The sequence below is a fragment of the Anguilla anguilla genome, chromosome 1 (genome assembly GCF_013347855.1).
Source record: "Anguilla anguilla isolate fAngAng1 chromosome 1, fAngAng1.pri, whole genome shotgun sequence".
In the NCBI taxonomy this organism is placed as follows: Eukaryota; Metazoa; Chordata; class Actinopteri; order Anguilliformes; family Anguillidae; genus Anguilla; species Anguilla anguilla.
Window position 1 is genome coordinate 1,592,775 of NC_049201.1, and position 14,660 is coordinate 1,607,434.

Consider the following 14,660-nt stretch of genomic DNA (forward strand, 5'->3'; position numbering starts at 1 on the left):
CCGCTACCTCTGGACGCTTGGCACCTCCCCCTCTTCGTGTCTGTACTTCCCGGTCTGCTGTCTGTCCTGGCCCCTCGCTGGTGGAATGACCTTCCTGTGGCAGTCAGAACAGCAGAGAATCTGACTACCTTCAAGCGCAGACTAAAGACTCCTCTTCAGCCTGCACCTCTCCCCAGCCTCTAGTTTAGCTAATGCGATCTCGTTAGTTTTGTATTTGGCAGGATTGTTAGTTTGCTGAACAGGTTACCCTACAGGGTTGGAGTCACTTCTGGCACTACAATCTTTACTTCACTCTACCCTCACTAATAATAGTCTACTACTGAATTATCTACCTGCCGTTCACCGAACGTATACACTGCACTATGACGTACCGTCTGCACGTTCAGTTATTAACTGGCTACAATATTGCAAAGCTGTATGGATTCAATGGGAGCTCTTCTGTGCTTAATGGTCTGTGTTCTTTGAAACAACGGACAGGTTAGCTATGCAATACGTGAAATATCATTAGCAAAGTCACAGACTGGTAAACCGGTTGAAGGATTGAACCCCGCCTCGCCCTCAACAGATAATTTCCTCTTTTACACTAACGTTTTCTTACGCTTATATTTGCTTTACCAAAACTCATTCACGGCCACCCATATGCATTTAATGACGGCAAAGAACTGAGGAAATATTGGGTAGCACTGCTTTGGAATACATCTTTCATTTCAGTGAGGCAAGATAGCCTATATTGTTTGTAGTACCGTAACTTGGCGTCATTGTGATATCAATACTTTTAATGGTAGGCCTGGATTTTGGCAGTCTGAATGAATGAGTTATAGACGGTGTATGTCTTGTATGTGTGAGTAACTTGGCATTTTTGTACGTTGAAAACGTGTTTATGAGATTTTATTCACCAGACAGGACTAGATCAAAGACACCTGCAGTTGGTTAATAGCTGCCACAGTGACATCACCTTTCCCAAGAATACCCGCGGAGTTACGCTCCTGTGTGCAGTGCTTTCTCACCACACACTGAACGCGGAGGTTTACGGAAACTTAATCAAATATTTTCACAAGTAAAATTGCTGCACAAGAGAATCTAAAGTTGCACTCAGGTTAAGGGAGATGGTCACAACTGGGGTTTAAAATGTCCTTGGATTTATATGCACTGACCAGGTAGATGGCAGCACTCGCTATAGTATAATAGCATAGACTCTCAGTGGTTTTATGCAGGTGCACAGGCCAGGCCTGGACATAGCCCCTCCTGCATCAGGGCATTTTAATAAAGCTTCTCAGTACTGATCGGCTGTCCCTCGTCCATCAATTATGGAAAACTCCACCCATCCACTGCCTCTGGCCTGTTTCTCAAACTGTCCGTCCTCTGGCCCACAGTGAAGTGACTACAGGTAGACCTGGTCACTGTGCACACAAGGTGTTTATTTGTCATAAAGAAGTCCCCTGAAGCTGACGGGACGTGTGACTCCAGAGTGCTCCAATAAATAACTCCGTCCGTTCAGAAGCGCAGCAAGGGAGGGAAAGGAAGAAACAGACAAAATATGAACCAAAGCCCCAGCCCTCCTGGGCAGTGAATGTTTAAATAGAGGGAAAAAGGCCCTTAAAATCACGCCTGTCTCGCAGCTCCTCCGAACAGCAGAGGGCGCTCCAAGATCTTCCAGAGTGAACTCTTCTTCCCTTGAGAGAGAGTGAGGAGAGGATTCAGTTGTTTATCAGAAGTGGGCACATGCTTTACAGGATTCCTACAAAGTTTCAGATGCAAAACACGAGCAGTCTTTGGAATAATTTTCAGAGGGAAATGTTACATTTTAAAAATGGAAAATCTTTCCCTGAAACGGTAACCAAATGACATGAGACCAAACTGCATCCTTTGCATCTCAGAACAGGAAGTAATTTTGGCTGGAGCCATTTGGATATTTTTAGTATGGCAAAGCTGCAAAAAGAACTGTAACAGGCTCTTAGCCTGCACTGCTTCAGTAAAACTTCCAGCTTCACAAGCGGATCACGTGTTTAAAAAGATCTCCACCAGCTGATCTGGAAGAGTGCGGAACACCAGGTAAGGACCATGCCGAGCACTCCTACAACATGCAATTTTCTACTTTTTTTTTTTTCTTCTGAAAGGAACGGTGTGATTGGCTGCTCACCGAGCGACGTGACGTCAGTCCTGGGTGATGGAGGGGAATTTGAGCTCTGAGATCTCCGAGTCTGGAGAGCTGCTGCCACTGCGGTCGCTGTACGTGTCGCTGAGGGGAAACAGACAAAGCGGTCCACCTTAAAAACGCAGTTCCGCCTTAAAAACGCAGTTCCGCCTTAAATCACACGGAATCCCAGAGTGGATGCATTTACAGATCTTCACTACTGCCTTCGAATGGTTCTCTCCATTTTACACATACAAGCGTGTGTGTGTGCGTGTGACAGAGACTGTGTCAGCCCCGGTCAAATTATCTGAAATACTTCTAACCGGTTACACACCAGAAAAATTCCTTCTGCTTACCAACACATTTATCAGCAGTACTCATTCTTTCATGCACTCGTTTGTGTATTTCTGTTTTGTTCAAATCCCGAGGATCTGCAGAAATGCACTAAGATTTGGGCAGCTCAGTAAGAGGAGCGGGAGTGTGGTGCGGGCGTGGCATCTGGGCGTGGCATCTGGGCGTGGCATCTACGCGAGAGTCCCCTGCGAGGCGGGGGTGGTTACCGTGGCGACAGGCGACACCCTTTCAGCAGGTAGCTCTGCAGTTTCCCGGCAGCGGCCAGCAGGAGCCCGAAGTAGGGGGGCGAGGGCTTGATGGGGCGAGAGGTGAACTCCGGGTGATACTGCACCCCCACGAAATACGCGTGATCTGCAAGAGACACCCAGAGTTACACAACACCTATAACCCACACCACAAAGAATGCAGCTATAATACACCGCACTGCACTGGAGGGATCTTCAAGATCTTCCCCATGATAACAGCTTCAGACGGCGAACAAAGGTTACTGCAAAGAACTACAGATATTACAAAGGTGAGCTTCCACACGGCAGTGACTAACCAACATTTCAGAGGGCAAAAGACTCACCAGTTTGCCACAAAGGTATTTTTCTCCAAACAAAAAAAAAAAAAAAAAGTTTTTGTTTTTTTGCATGTGCCACACAGGGTCAAATTCCTTTCTGGAGACTGATAGCCCCACAAGGGTGAGGGGGGGTAATTTACACAAAGACATGGAGCACATTTACTGCAAATAGGACACCAAAACCCCACACGGGACATTGTGACCAATCATTTGGGTTTTTGCTGTGGAAAGAGAATGATTTTGATTGGTTTAAAAACAGCCCAAACTCACCGTCCAGTTCAATCACCTCCATCCGCTCTCCTTCTACATCCTGACCGACGAAACGAAACCCCTTCGCCTCGAAGTGCTGCTTCAGCTCGGGGTTCACCTGGAGGGGGGTCAGGTGAGCAGCGTACACTCAGACCGCATGCTCTCTTTCCTCACGTACGGTCATTTCTAACGGTATCGCACCTTTTAACATAACGTCTAAAGTTTCGCCAGGTAACCAAGGTTTCTTCCACAAACTCAGCTGGGTCCCAAACATGCTGAACTCAAACAAATTTGAAATGCTTTTAATTTCTCAGAAGCCACTTTTAAAAAGCTCGAGACCTCAATAAAACTGCCAATAATGCGCTTCCTCATCTCACCTGTCCAGAGGGGCACAGATCCATACCTGTCAATACTGTTCCCCTTGAACAGGCAAATTCAGAATAAAAAGTGTCGTAATTGGGAGGGCTGAGGTCAAAGTTCATCTGTCGCCCAAAGGCATGACCCCGTTATCCAATAGCCCTCTGCGAACCATATCCCAACCGACCAATAGCTTACCTCAAAACGGTGTCTGTGCCTTTCGTCTACGTATTCTGCATCTCCGTAAAGCCTCTCTGGAACAGAGCAAGAGAGGCCGTAAACAGGCTGCTGAACCACACCAGTGGAGCACCTCCATTACACTTAACACTTCAACACTGAACACAGGGGGTCCCCAACCTCAGCCGAGGAGGGTCGGTGTAGGAGCAAGATTCACACCTGGCCAACCAGGGACAGAAGAAAAGCTCCACCCACACCAGCCTCTCTCAGAGGAAACCGGACACCCCCGGGCATAACAGTCTGGAGCCAAAATGGCGGCAGCGCTCACTCAGTACGCTGGTGCTGCTCTTGAAGATGGTTCGCCTCTTCCCAAGCCTCATGGTGCCGCCCATTTGCCCGGGGTTGTGTTCCGGCATGTCAATCACCTGCCGGGGACCAATCGGAAGTGAGAAAAGATGCAGCCAAAAACAACAAACAGGAACTGATGACAACTCCACGATAATTATGGGATACGTACCACAGGGTGTTTGGTTTCGGGGTCAAATTCTGTGGAGTTTGCATCTGTAAAGCACCATAATTCACATAAATATAACCAAAATAATGCAGTAGCACGCGTACAAAACACCCCCCCGACAGTCAACCGCAAAGGAGGCAGAGGAGAGGCAGCTGCATGCCAGTCTGATAAACCAGAGGAAAAAAACAAGTGGGGCAAAATGAAGTAAAAAAAATCTACAAAAATGAATTCACTCAACTAGCTGTTTTAAAATGTTTTTAAACACTCGCTAACTCTAAATCTCTGAACCCCCTCCCCCCCACGATGGCTAAATTTATCCTACCACTGCCATTCCTGAATCCGGTGACTGTCATTAAGGCATAACCTGCACAGCAGACTTTCCCTGCCAAACACACCTTGCCTGAGGGCGCAGCCACAACAAGTTTTTAAACATGCCAATCTGAGTACAAGGAGTACCCAACACAACTCACCACAGAGACCAGGTGTCCCGTGTTGGGTACACACGACTGTGGATTGTGTAAACGGGTTACGATCCCCCCCCCCCCGCCGAAACTCACCTTCCCAGCCGAGAACGTTCCGGGCGAATTCGCAGACGGCCAGCTGCATGCCGAGGCACACCCCTGCAGGAACACACGGTCAGCCAGACGCCCCACACTTCTCAACGTTACATGTGCGGCGGCGTCGGTGGGGTTATGGATGGTTTAGCGTGCGGTTCTGACCTAAAAAGGGTTTCTTCTGCTTCCGAGCCCAGCTGATGGCCTGGACCTTCCCCTCGGTGCCGCGAACCCCAAACCCTCCCGGGACCAGAACGCCACTGTGGGGGAGAACCCGGGGTCACAGTCCGTTGGGGATTTCCAACAAAATGTTCTCATTGAAAGGTTTTACCAACAGAAGCGCAGCCTTTAAGATCATTTCTTTCTGAATACTGGTAGAAGTCGATGCGTTTCTTTAACTCTTTAGAGCCCAGTAAAATTTGGGTGCATGTGCACATTTGGGCAGACACAGCTGAGATTCGATTCCCAGAATGCCCTGGTGCAGGGCGTGTCCCGCACTCACTCGGCGCTGCAGAGCTTCTGCCAGGCCTCGTGGTACTTCACAGGCTCCTCCTGCAGGGTGGCCGGCTCCAGGTCCGCAGAGTCGATGTACTGCAGGGGGAGGGGCCAAGCAGAGGGGGGCGTGTCACTTACACCACCCACAGAACAGCTTCCTGATTGGTGCATTCACGAGGCAGCTGATGTCTGATGTGTTCACACACAAATGCCCGTACAAATGACAGAGGATGGATGCATTCCCCGGTGACTCGGGATTGGCTGTGAGCCGGTTCTGGCCAATCAGGGCAGCTTGGTTACCTTGACCTCCAGCTTGTGGTTGATGGCCAGGGCGGAGTGCTCCAGGGCTTTGATGACGGAGGCGTAGGAGTCGGTGAACTTGGTGTACTTCCCCACCAGCGCGATCGAGCAGTGCTCCAGCAGCCGGTCCGACCTGGAGCGGGCACACGGAGGGGGAGGATCTGAACTACAGTTCCCATGAGGTCAAGGGCTAGCAGTGGCAGACAGAGGGGGGGAATCAGGACTATAATTCCCATGAGATCAAGGGCCAGCAGTGGCACACGGAGGGGGAGGATCTGAACTACAGTTCCCACGAGGTCACAGAGGGGGGAATCAGAACTACAATTCCCATGATGTCACGGGCCAGCAGTGGCAGACAGAAGGGAGAAATCAGAACTACAATTCCCATGACGTCACGGGCCAGCAAAGACCTCCCACCTGTCGGACATCTCCTTCCACTTGGTGAGCATCTTTCGGGGCCGCATCTCGATGGGCAGGTTGAGCCGGCGGCAGAAGTAGCCGACCACGCCCTGGTCCTCCAGCAGGAGGGGAACGCGGTAGATTGACGAGACATCCTGGATGCAGATCACCTGGGGGGGGGCACAGGTGTCACCTGCAGGGCCATCAACTCGACCTCAAACTCATCAAACCAGACCACTGACCAACCCGAGACTCAACTCCAAACTCAACTGCAAGCCCACGTATGTACGGCATGTCGGAAAAGTTCACTTCCTGTTGAGACTGAGAGCGAGACGTTCATCTGTGCATTAGGTACTGCTGACTGAATGACACCTCTTACCTGCTCAGGCTCCACGTGGCAGAACATGGAGATCTTCTCTTTGACGGCATTTTCCAGCGGAGTGGCGCAGCGGCACACGATCTGAAACCAGCGGCAGAAGCGTTAGAGAAGAGAGAGATGGAGGGAGACGGAGAGAGAGAGAGAGAGAGATGGAGAAATGCAGAGAGAGACGCGGAGAGAGAGAGGGAGGGAATTGGAGACGGAGAAACGCAGAGAGAGAGAGACTGAGAAACAGAGAGAGATGGAGAGGTGGAGAAGGGAGAAAGGGAGACAGAGAAATGCAGACAGAGGTGGAGAGGTGGTGGAGAGAGAGAGTGATAAAACAAACAGACAGAAGGAGAATGACACTGACCAGGTCAGGGGACAGCCCCAGGCCCCTCAGCTCCCGCACGCTGTTCTGGGTGGGTTTGGTCTTCTGCTCTCCAGTGGCACTGGGCTGGGGGGGGGGGGTGCAGGGGTTAGAGCACTGCACTCAGCTCAGAACAAGGGAGGGGTCACGGGCTCAAATCCCCAGTGAGCTAATGCTATAGCCTTATCTAGAGTCCTGCACTTCAGAAAACAACAACCTACTGAGGTAATCTACTGTAGGGTTATCCCCACTGCCTGGATGCTCAGATTTATTCACTTGTAAAAAGTCAGAGGACACTGCATACTGCAGAAATGAAGCCAGACTGCATTGTATACATTTTGTGTGTGTGTGTGTGTATGTAAGTGTGTGTGCAGGACTAAACTACGCTCTTACCTGAGGTACAAGGCTCACGTGAATGTTGCAGAAGTTCTCTCTCTTCACCTTGAACTGGAACTGGCGGAACGCCTCGATAAACGGCATGCTCTCGATGTCCCCGACCGTACCCCCCAACTGCAACGCAAAAACAATAAGTCACCCCAAAACCTGCTCTGCCCCAACACACTGTACCCCCCAAATACAGCGCAACAACTTAACAATGAGTCGCCCCAAAACCCCCAAACTCGCTCCACCCCAACACAGAGTCGCTATACCCTCAAATGGAATGCAGCTCCTAGTCAGGTCGTCCCGGGTGGTGGTGGGGGGGGGGGGCATACCTCAATAACGCAGACTTGGGGTTCCACTTCATCGTCATCCACGGGGATCCTGGCCTGGCGCATGACCCACTCCTGGATGGCATCGGTGATGTGTGGCACCACTGCAGGCAGAGCGGGCACCGTGGCGTTAGCACTGCGCTAAGTGCCGTTAGCATCGCGCTAAGCGCCGTCACTAGCATGAGCTTTGAGCTCGTTAGCGAGCCTTTAGCCAGAATTACAGGCGCGTGAGCTAGCCTGCAAGCTAAAAGACAAGCTAATGAACAAACACGATTTCCTAAATAAATGTATGACCCTCAGTAAAACTCTGTCAGTCTAAAATTTGCATGGTGTGTAACAGCGACATATTTAGCACGTATCCAGATCTACGTGCTAAATATGTCGCCCCCCCCCCCTCACCCTGCACGGTCTTGCCCAGGTAGTCTCCTCTCCTCTCCTTGTTGATGACGGACTGGTAGATCTTCCCGGTGGTCAGGTTGTTGTCTTTGGTGAGTCGGATGTCCAGGAAGCGCTCGTAGTTCCCCAAATCCAGATCCACCTCGCCCCCATCGTCCAGGACGAAGACTTCACCTGCTCAGAGAAAGCACACGCACCCCAATTAAGAGGCTCTTCCTGTTCTGATCTGAACAGGCAGACAGTATTAACTTCACCCACAGTTCTGGACAAAATGTTCCACTGATGTTCACTTTCTACCCATATAAAAATAAATAAATAAAATACGTTTTTAAATTTCACAACTGACCCTGGAGTTCAAACCAGGTCAGTTAAAGTCCCAGGTGGAACTTTTTTTTTTTAAAACCAAACTGCCACTTTCTCTGTAAACTGACTGCATATAAAAAGCACCCAGTGATAGCGGTGTTCCCAAACAGTGCAGGGACGCACCGTGCTCGTAGGGAGAGAACGTCCCGGCGTCGATGTTGATGTAGGGGTCGATCTTGATGGCGGTGACGTGGAGGCCGCAGGACTTGAGGATGGTGCCCACGCTGCTGGCAATGATGCCCTTCCCGATGCCCGAGATCACGCCACCCGTAACCAGGATGTACTTCATGGCGCAGCGAGTGGTCTGGGGGGGGGGGGGGGTTCGGGGGGCAACAGGAAATAGGACATCAGCGTTTCCCCTTCCTCAACAGGTGGCAGTCTGTTTGAACCGGCACCATACCGTTCACTACCTGAAACTGCCAATCTGTTATTTATTTTTAACAGTATTTTCTAATGAATTGTACTTTTTTTTTTTTACAGAAAGAAAATGCTGTTCTTTAAAAGGCTTTCAAATTTGGCCATAAATGCCTGGATTATGTTTTTCTAAATAGCATTTCAGTTTTGTGGATGCTAATTCATGCACATTCAATGGCCAGAGAGAACAGCAGGAAAGAAACAGCACCCATCCCTGGGGGGGTAAGGAAAGGGTGAAGATGGAGTGGGAGGAAGAGAAGGGAAGAGAGGAAGAACCATCGAAGGACTGGAGGTGAGACGACTATAAAGAGAGAATGTGAATGTTACAGAGAGAAAGAGATAAACAGATGGGGGGGGGAGAGAACGAGGACGCACTGAATCATGTCACAGGCAGCGGTGAAAATGCGAAGTGGCCCACACGCTTGTGACTGTCGGCAGCCACGTTGAACACAAGTCAACAACCGTCAGCGATCTGGGGGACAACGGACACTAAGATCCGGTTTAAGACTTTTGAATATGCCAGTACGTACCACAGCAACAGAACAGCAATTAATAACTAGTCAATACAGTAACTAGCTAGCTACAGAAACTAATGTGCATTCAGCATGACTGTTACTGTTATTGGGCAGGAATAACAGTGTGACCCTAGCAGACCAGTCCAGTTAGGTGCCACTGATTCAGTTTCAGTACCAAACCACCAAGCAGTTTACAGGTTCGGCTACATCAGCTAGTTTGCCCACTAACAAGCTATTAAATGTAATTCCGAACAAGCAACTCAACTTCAAACCTGCAGCGATTTGCAATTAGACAACATCCAGATCCAGACAACAAGCTATCCTATTAGACAACAAGCTATCCAAGTATATTTATATTTCCCCTTCAAACAAGCTACCAAAGCTTAGTTTTCTCCGATAACTCATATGCAAAGAAATAAAGATAAATATGGCGGGAAATTAGACTTAGCAGAGCACAAAGTGGACGATAAATAGTCGAATACGTTTTGGAAAAATATCAATTTCAGCTCGTTGATGTTCTCATCGGACGTTCCATCAATAGATTTCTGCACAACCTAGAATAACGGACCTACATTTTTGATATAGCGTAATAAAATCGTTGCCGGAGTAGCTAGGCCAACTAGCTATGCAGCCTACTCAGCTAAATAAAGGTCAGCTTCGCAGCTTGTTCAATCTGCATCAACTGCTTGCTGTCTAGCTGGAAACCGTTAGATAGTAGTTAGCAAGTAGTAAACAAGTAGTGTGTTTCATATGTTTTAAGCCTGGATGTATAACACAACGCGGTGTTCGCAAGCCAAAGCGTTCACGTTACTTGTTCTCGTGTCTCCCACATGCTACTCACCGGAACAAAAAGCCAGCAAAAATTACCCAGTAATATTCAGCTTTCAGTCACCGCCTGGCATTAACCAAGTGATCCACTGAGGTGGTTTTCAAGTCCTTGTTTCCCCGACGAGAATATTTTGGCAGGCCCGATCGAATCACGTTTAAGTGACCTATACCAGCTACTCCACGTGTTGGATAAATCTGCAAAAAAAAAAACGCAGCCAAAGGACAGGACGTAATCCCCACCGCCGCGCCTGACGTCAAAGCCAAGGACGTGCTGGGAGATGTAGGCAGACCCTGTTCTCCATATACTCACAGGCCATTAGGTACTTATTAGGTGCACCTTGCTAGTACCGGGTTCTCTTCTGCTGCTGTAGCCCATCTGCTTCAAGGTTCGACGTGTTGTGCGTCCAGAGATGCTCTTCTGCATACCTCGGTTGTAAGGAACGTATTGGAATGAAAATATTTTCAAAAATGTTTTTTTTTATTGTTTTTTTTAAATTGAATGTCGCTTGTAGTGCAGGTTTTATCATAATATGGTATATGGTTCTTGAGACAAAGACAGCAACAGTCCATCAGGACAGGCCAACAATCCATCGCAGGGAACCACACACCATTCGCTCACACACTCATGCCCCAAGGACAGTTTAAACTCTCCAGTTAAACTAACCTGCATGTCTCTGAACTGCGGGAGAAAACCGTAGTACCTGGAGGAAGCCCATGTGGACACGGAGAAACCGCTCAACTCAGAAAGGACCTTGGCTAGAGGGTGAACTTTTACATTACATTACAGGCATTTAGCAGACGCTCTTATCCAGAGCGACGTACAACAAGTGCATTAGTTCAAGGTGCAGAGGTGCAAAAGAAACACACTAGAGTGAAGAAAAGATCGTAGTGCCAGAAGTGACCACATAGATCAGGACTCCAACCCTGTAGAGTAACCTGTTCAGCAAACAAAAATCCTGCCAAGTACAAACTAGCACTGAAATCATATTCGCCTAATCAGAATCAGACAAAAACAATCCTGCCAAATAAAAACTAACATGATCGTATTAGCCTAACTAGGTACATTGAATGTAAACTATAGGCTAGGGAGGGCTGGGGAGAGGTGCAGCCTGAAGAGATGAGTCTTTAGTCTGCGTTTGAAGGTAACTTGGTACGTTTTTTCTGTGAGGTAGATTCGTCGGAAATCGTTCAAAATAAAAGTCTGCCTGCGCGAAAGCGAGAAACGCTTATCTCAAAGTTTATTTTCTAAACTAGCGACGTTTTGACATGTAAAAATACTCCGTTATAATTATAATGCCAATTAAAAAGGCAGTGTATTTTTATAAAGCTTTTTTTATATTTCTGCCATGTTGATTCTTGGAAGTGCAGTAAGTCTAAATATGAAATACCATGATCTTGCTTTTTTAGGAGAATATAAAACTGATTCCAGTATTTTTGTCATAATTAATAGGTCATGTTACCACTGAGGTGTTCTAACAACTCTAGATGATAGTTTATCCTATAACAAATAGCCAGCAAGCTGTGGCATGGGTTTGTTACACAAAATGTCCAGTGCTAATAATCAACTCTAAATAAATAACATTTGGACCCACATTCCAGAGTCAGACCAAAAGTTATCTGTTAAGACTTGAATTAACAATGGACATTTACTGCATACAGCCCTTCACTAGATTGATATGATGACAAAGATATCAAATAAACATAGAAAATGTGATAGAAAATGTTGTGGTTCAACTAAACAGTGTATTCCGCCCTACTGCTAGTATAGGTCAATGGATCGTGTATCAGGCTCTGCTACCTCCCCTGGACATGTTGTCTCAATGATATGGGGGTGTTTTGAAAACCTTGGACCAAAGAAATGGGGTAGGTTTTAGACCAGAACCCCTTCTGCTAGGAACAAGTGTCAGAATATTGTGAACTTTTACATTTGGAGAGAAATTCTTGTCCAAACTTTCATATTTTTCAATTGGCATCTGTTGGATTACATAGAAAGTTTGAGGTGGGATTATTAAAAAATGCTGCAGTAAAATTTCACATAAATGGGGTAGGATGTAGACCACTTCAGGAGCCCTTCTGTCATAATTAAATGTCAAATTTTCAGACTTTTAAATTTTGATGAGAAATGGCCATCTAAGATGTCAATTTTTCAATAGGATTTTATTCATATAAATATATTATATAGTTTATATAGACAGTTTGGAGTCTTATTTGAATATGGTGCAATGATTTTTCGTCCACAACATTGTGCATTATTTCCTGTTCTCTCACCATTGCATCAGGTCTGTCTGTATTAGATTTTGAGGAGAAAACAAAATGCGGGACACTGATCTGTCCATAGTACAGTCTTAAAAGACGTGAAGTGAACGTAACATATGTAATGAACCAAATCTCACCGGCAGGGGGTGAACACCAACTGGATCAACAGGGTAACGTAAGGCTGCCATCACCTTTTATTTGTTTAACCGGTATGGTCCGGTAAGAGTTGCCAGTTGTGCACACACAGGGGCGGACACCGGTTTTATTGAGAAATAGCTTTATTTAACAATGGTTTAAAAACTTGCAATCAAGGGGTGGCATAAGTCAACCTTACTCATGCAAGAAACACATTCCAGGCTAGTTAAAAATGGGTACTGTAGCTTTTTAGCATAATCTACACCATGTTTCACTCTTGCAAACAGGTCCACACTTGTGTCACGGCAATACCAGTTCAAAAGCTGTTCCCATCACACTCCCCTTAAATTAGGTCTGCTCACACTTCAAATCCCATTATGGCTACACCACCCATAATCACTAGTCCCACAACCGTCTAAATTACACTTTCCGTTAAACCTTTCCCCCCCACCTAGCAAGTACTCCCTTACTTCATTCATAAAAATATAGGCAAACATACATAAAACAAACACACATGCGTTAATGAAAAGTTTAAAGGTCCGGACTTCCCTCATCCAGCGGCCGTCGAGGCACACAAGATAATGATCCTGCCGACTACGTCAAATTGTAGCGCCGCCTATATGGCCACGCCACTCTTTATTTTAGTGAGTTAAAGATAACTCCATTAGTATAGACAGGGGTTACCCAAGGCAGTTGTCATATAAATGACATACAACAGATCGATGGAAAAAAATACAAAAAATCGTTTTACTATTACAAAGTGAAAAGAGCAATAAATAGCAATTCATTAAACACGGATCGACTAAATACGTTGCCAAGGCTGGTACAAGCAAGTGGGCTGGCGGCCTACACTTCTAGCTCTATGGAGAGAATTATATTATATGGTGAAATCACACTCCAGGCTTCAATACGCAAGGCACACTATCATAGTGCTCACGCCGAAGTAAATTGTGTGAATCTTTGGATTTGTAACTAAAGCTGTCAAACCACACACTAGGTCTGCTATTATATGCTAGCCACACTGGCCGCAAGCATCACCAACCTGCTTGGGGAAGTGGCACAGACACAAGAAACATTTAAAAAAAAAAAAAAAAAAAAAAAAACGTCAATCCGCCTGGGAAAACGCAGTTTCCTTCCACTTCTACAACCAATGTTATGAGGCGAATTAACAGAAACAGGAAAAAAAAAAAAACAAGTGCATACCTGATACCCTGGCACAAGTACATTTAATTGTCCAGCAGCTACCAACACCGTCCGTGTCAGCCACGTTAACGCCTGATAAAAAAATGCATAAAAATAGACATTACTTACGGATATACGCTGCATTGGTTACGCACATACAAATAACACTACATACATACAAACAGGGTAAAAGATCACTTTCAGTGAACAGTATTAAAAGTTTGCTCACCAGGACTGATATCCTACACAAACATCGATCCACACAACCCGGAAGTGGTTGGCTTCAAACAAAGCTGTAGTTCCCTTAGCGCTTACCACGCTCTTTACAGTCTCTGGTTTTATACGCTATGGAACTACAGCTTCCTCATTACAGTTCTATCCCCAACAGCTGTAAACTGTCACCGTTTACCTGATGCCACGGGTTACATAATAGAACAGAGAGCATAATCACAACCAATGTGGCAGTTTAAGCATGATAACAACGTTTTTTTAATCAGGCATTTATTTGTTCTCTTCTCCAATCCTCACTTCTGCGCACTCTCTCTCTCTCTCACACACACTCACACACACACACACACACACACACACTTCGTCTCAAATGGATATTCAAAATGCAAATTTTCTCATGCCAGTAAAGCACTTTGAATTTGAATATTGGTGCTAATTCAGTATACTGAATGTTGAAAGCCTGCACTCAATGACTACGTTTGAAACCGGTTCAAAGCAACTCGCACAAATGGCACCTTCCAAACCAGAAGCAGCCAAATTTGAGATTCCAGTTTTCCAACAGATGAAGGCCATAGGTGACTGCAGTAAAGAACACTACTTAGTCCGAAGGGTAGTTAATGTTAGCTCAGACTCGTGCAAAAAAAATTCCACAAAAATGGGCGACAGAATGGCATGAGCAAATAAGTGGGTCAATATAAATGAAAATATTAAATCATTAAACAAAATGTTATCTGTAATACCACTTTTAAAATGTCACGTACACTATTCTGTCGATACAAAATGCTGTCAACATCATCAGGGTTAATTTGC

General features: G+C 46.4%; 1 protein-coding gene across 4 annotated transcripts; it reads right to left on the reverse strand.

Moving 5' to 3' along the window:
* Positions 1-871: 871 nt before the first annotated feature.
* ctps1b (CTP synthase 1b) lies at positions 872-13,926 on the reverse strand. 4 transcript variants are annotated; one of them, XM_035413411.1, is made up of 20 exons: positions 13,852-13,926; positions 13,644-13,715; positions 8,416-8,596; positions 7,933-8,103; positions 7,537-7,637; positions 7,217-7,333; positions 6,827-6,910; positions 6,475-6,555; positions 6,114-6,265; positions 5,697-5,829; positions 5,404-5,492; positions 5,067-5,161; positions 4,905-4,967; positions 4,351-4,394; positions 4,162-4,258; positions 3,855-3,910; positions 3,321-3,417; positions 2,695-2,839; positions 2,141-2,239; positions 872-1,673 (listed from the first exon to the last, which is right to left on the reverse strand). In XM_035413411.1, the coding sequence occupies exons 3-19, from the start codon at positions 8,579-8,581 to the stop codon at positions 2,155-2,157; spliced, it is 1,776 nt and encodes a 591-aa protein (XP_035269302.1). In that variant the 5' UTR covers positions 8,582-8,596; positions 13,644-13,715; positions 13,852-13,926; the 3' UTR covers positions 872-1,673; positions 2,141-2,154. The 4 variants fall into 4 exon arrangements, with proteins under 4 accessions (XP_035269302.1, XP_035269322.1, XP_035269313.1 ...); XM_035413431.1 differs by lacking the exons at positions 13,644-13,715; positions 13,852-13,926 and adding an exon at positions 10,360-10,380; XM_035413422.1 differs by lacking the exons at positions 13,644-13,715; positions 13,852-13,926 and adding an exon at positions 10,089-10,257.
* Between the last annotated feature and the right edge of the window lie 734 nt (positions 13,927-14,660).

Excerpts from the sequence above, each read along its gene's own strand:
- ctps1b (XM_035413411.1), bottom strand. The coding sequence starts at position 8,581 with ATGAAGTACATCCTGGTTACGGGTGGCGTGATCTCGGGCATCGGGAAG. Across the intron at positions 6,266-6,474 it reads GCCACGTGGAGCCTGAGCAG|GTGATCTGCATCCAGGATGT; the intron begins GTAAGAGGTGTC and ends GCCCCCCCCCAG. Across the intron at positions 5,162-5,403 it reads CAGAAGCTCTGCAGCGCCGA|TGGCGTTCTGGTCCCGGGAG; the intron begins GTGAGTGCGGGA and ends TCTCCCCCACAG.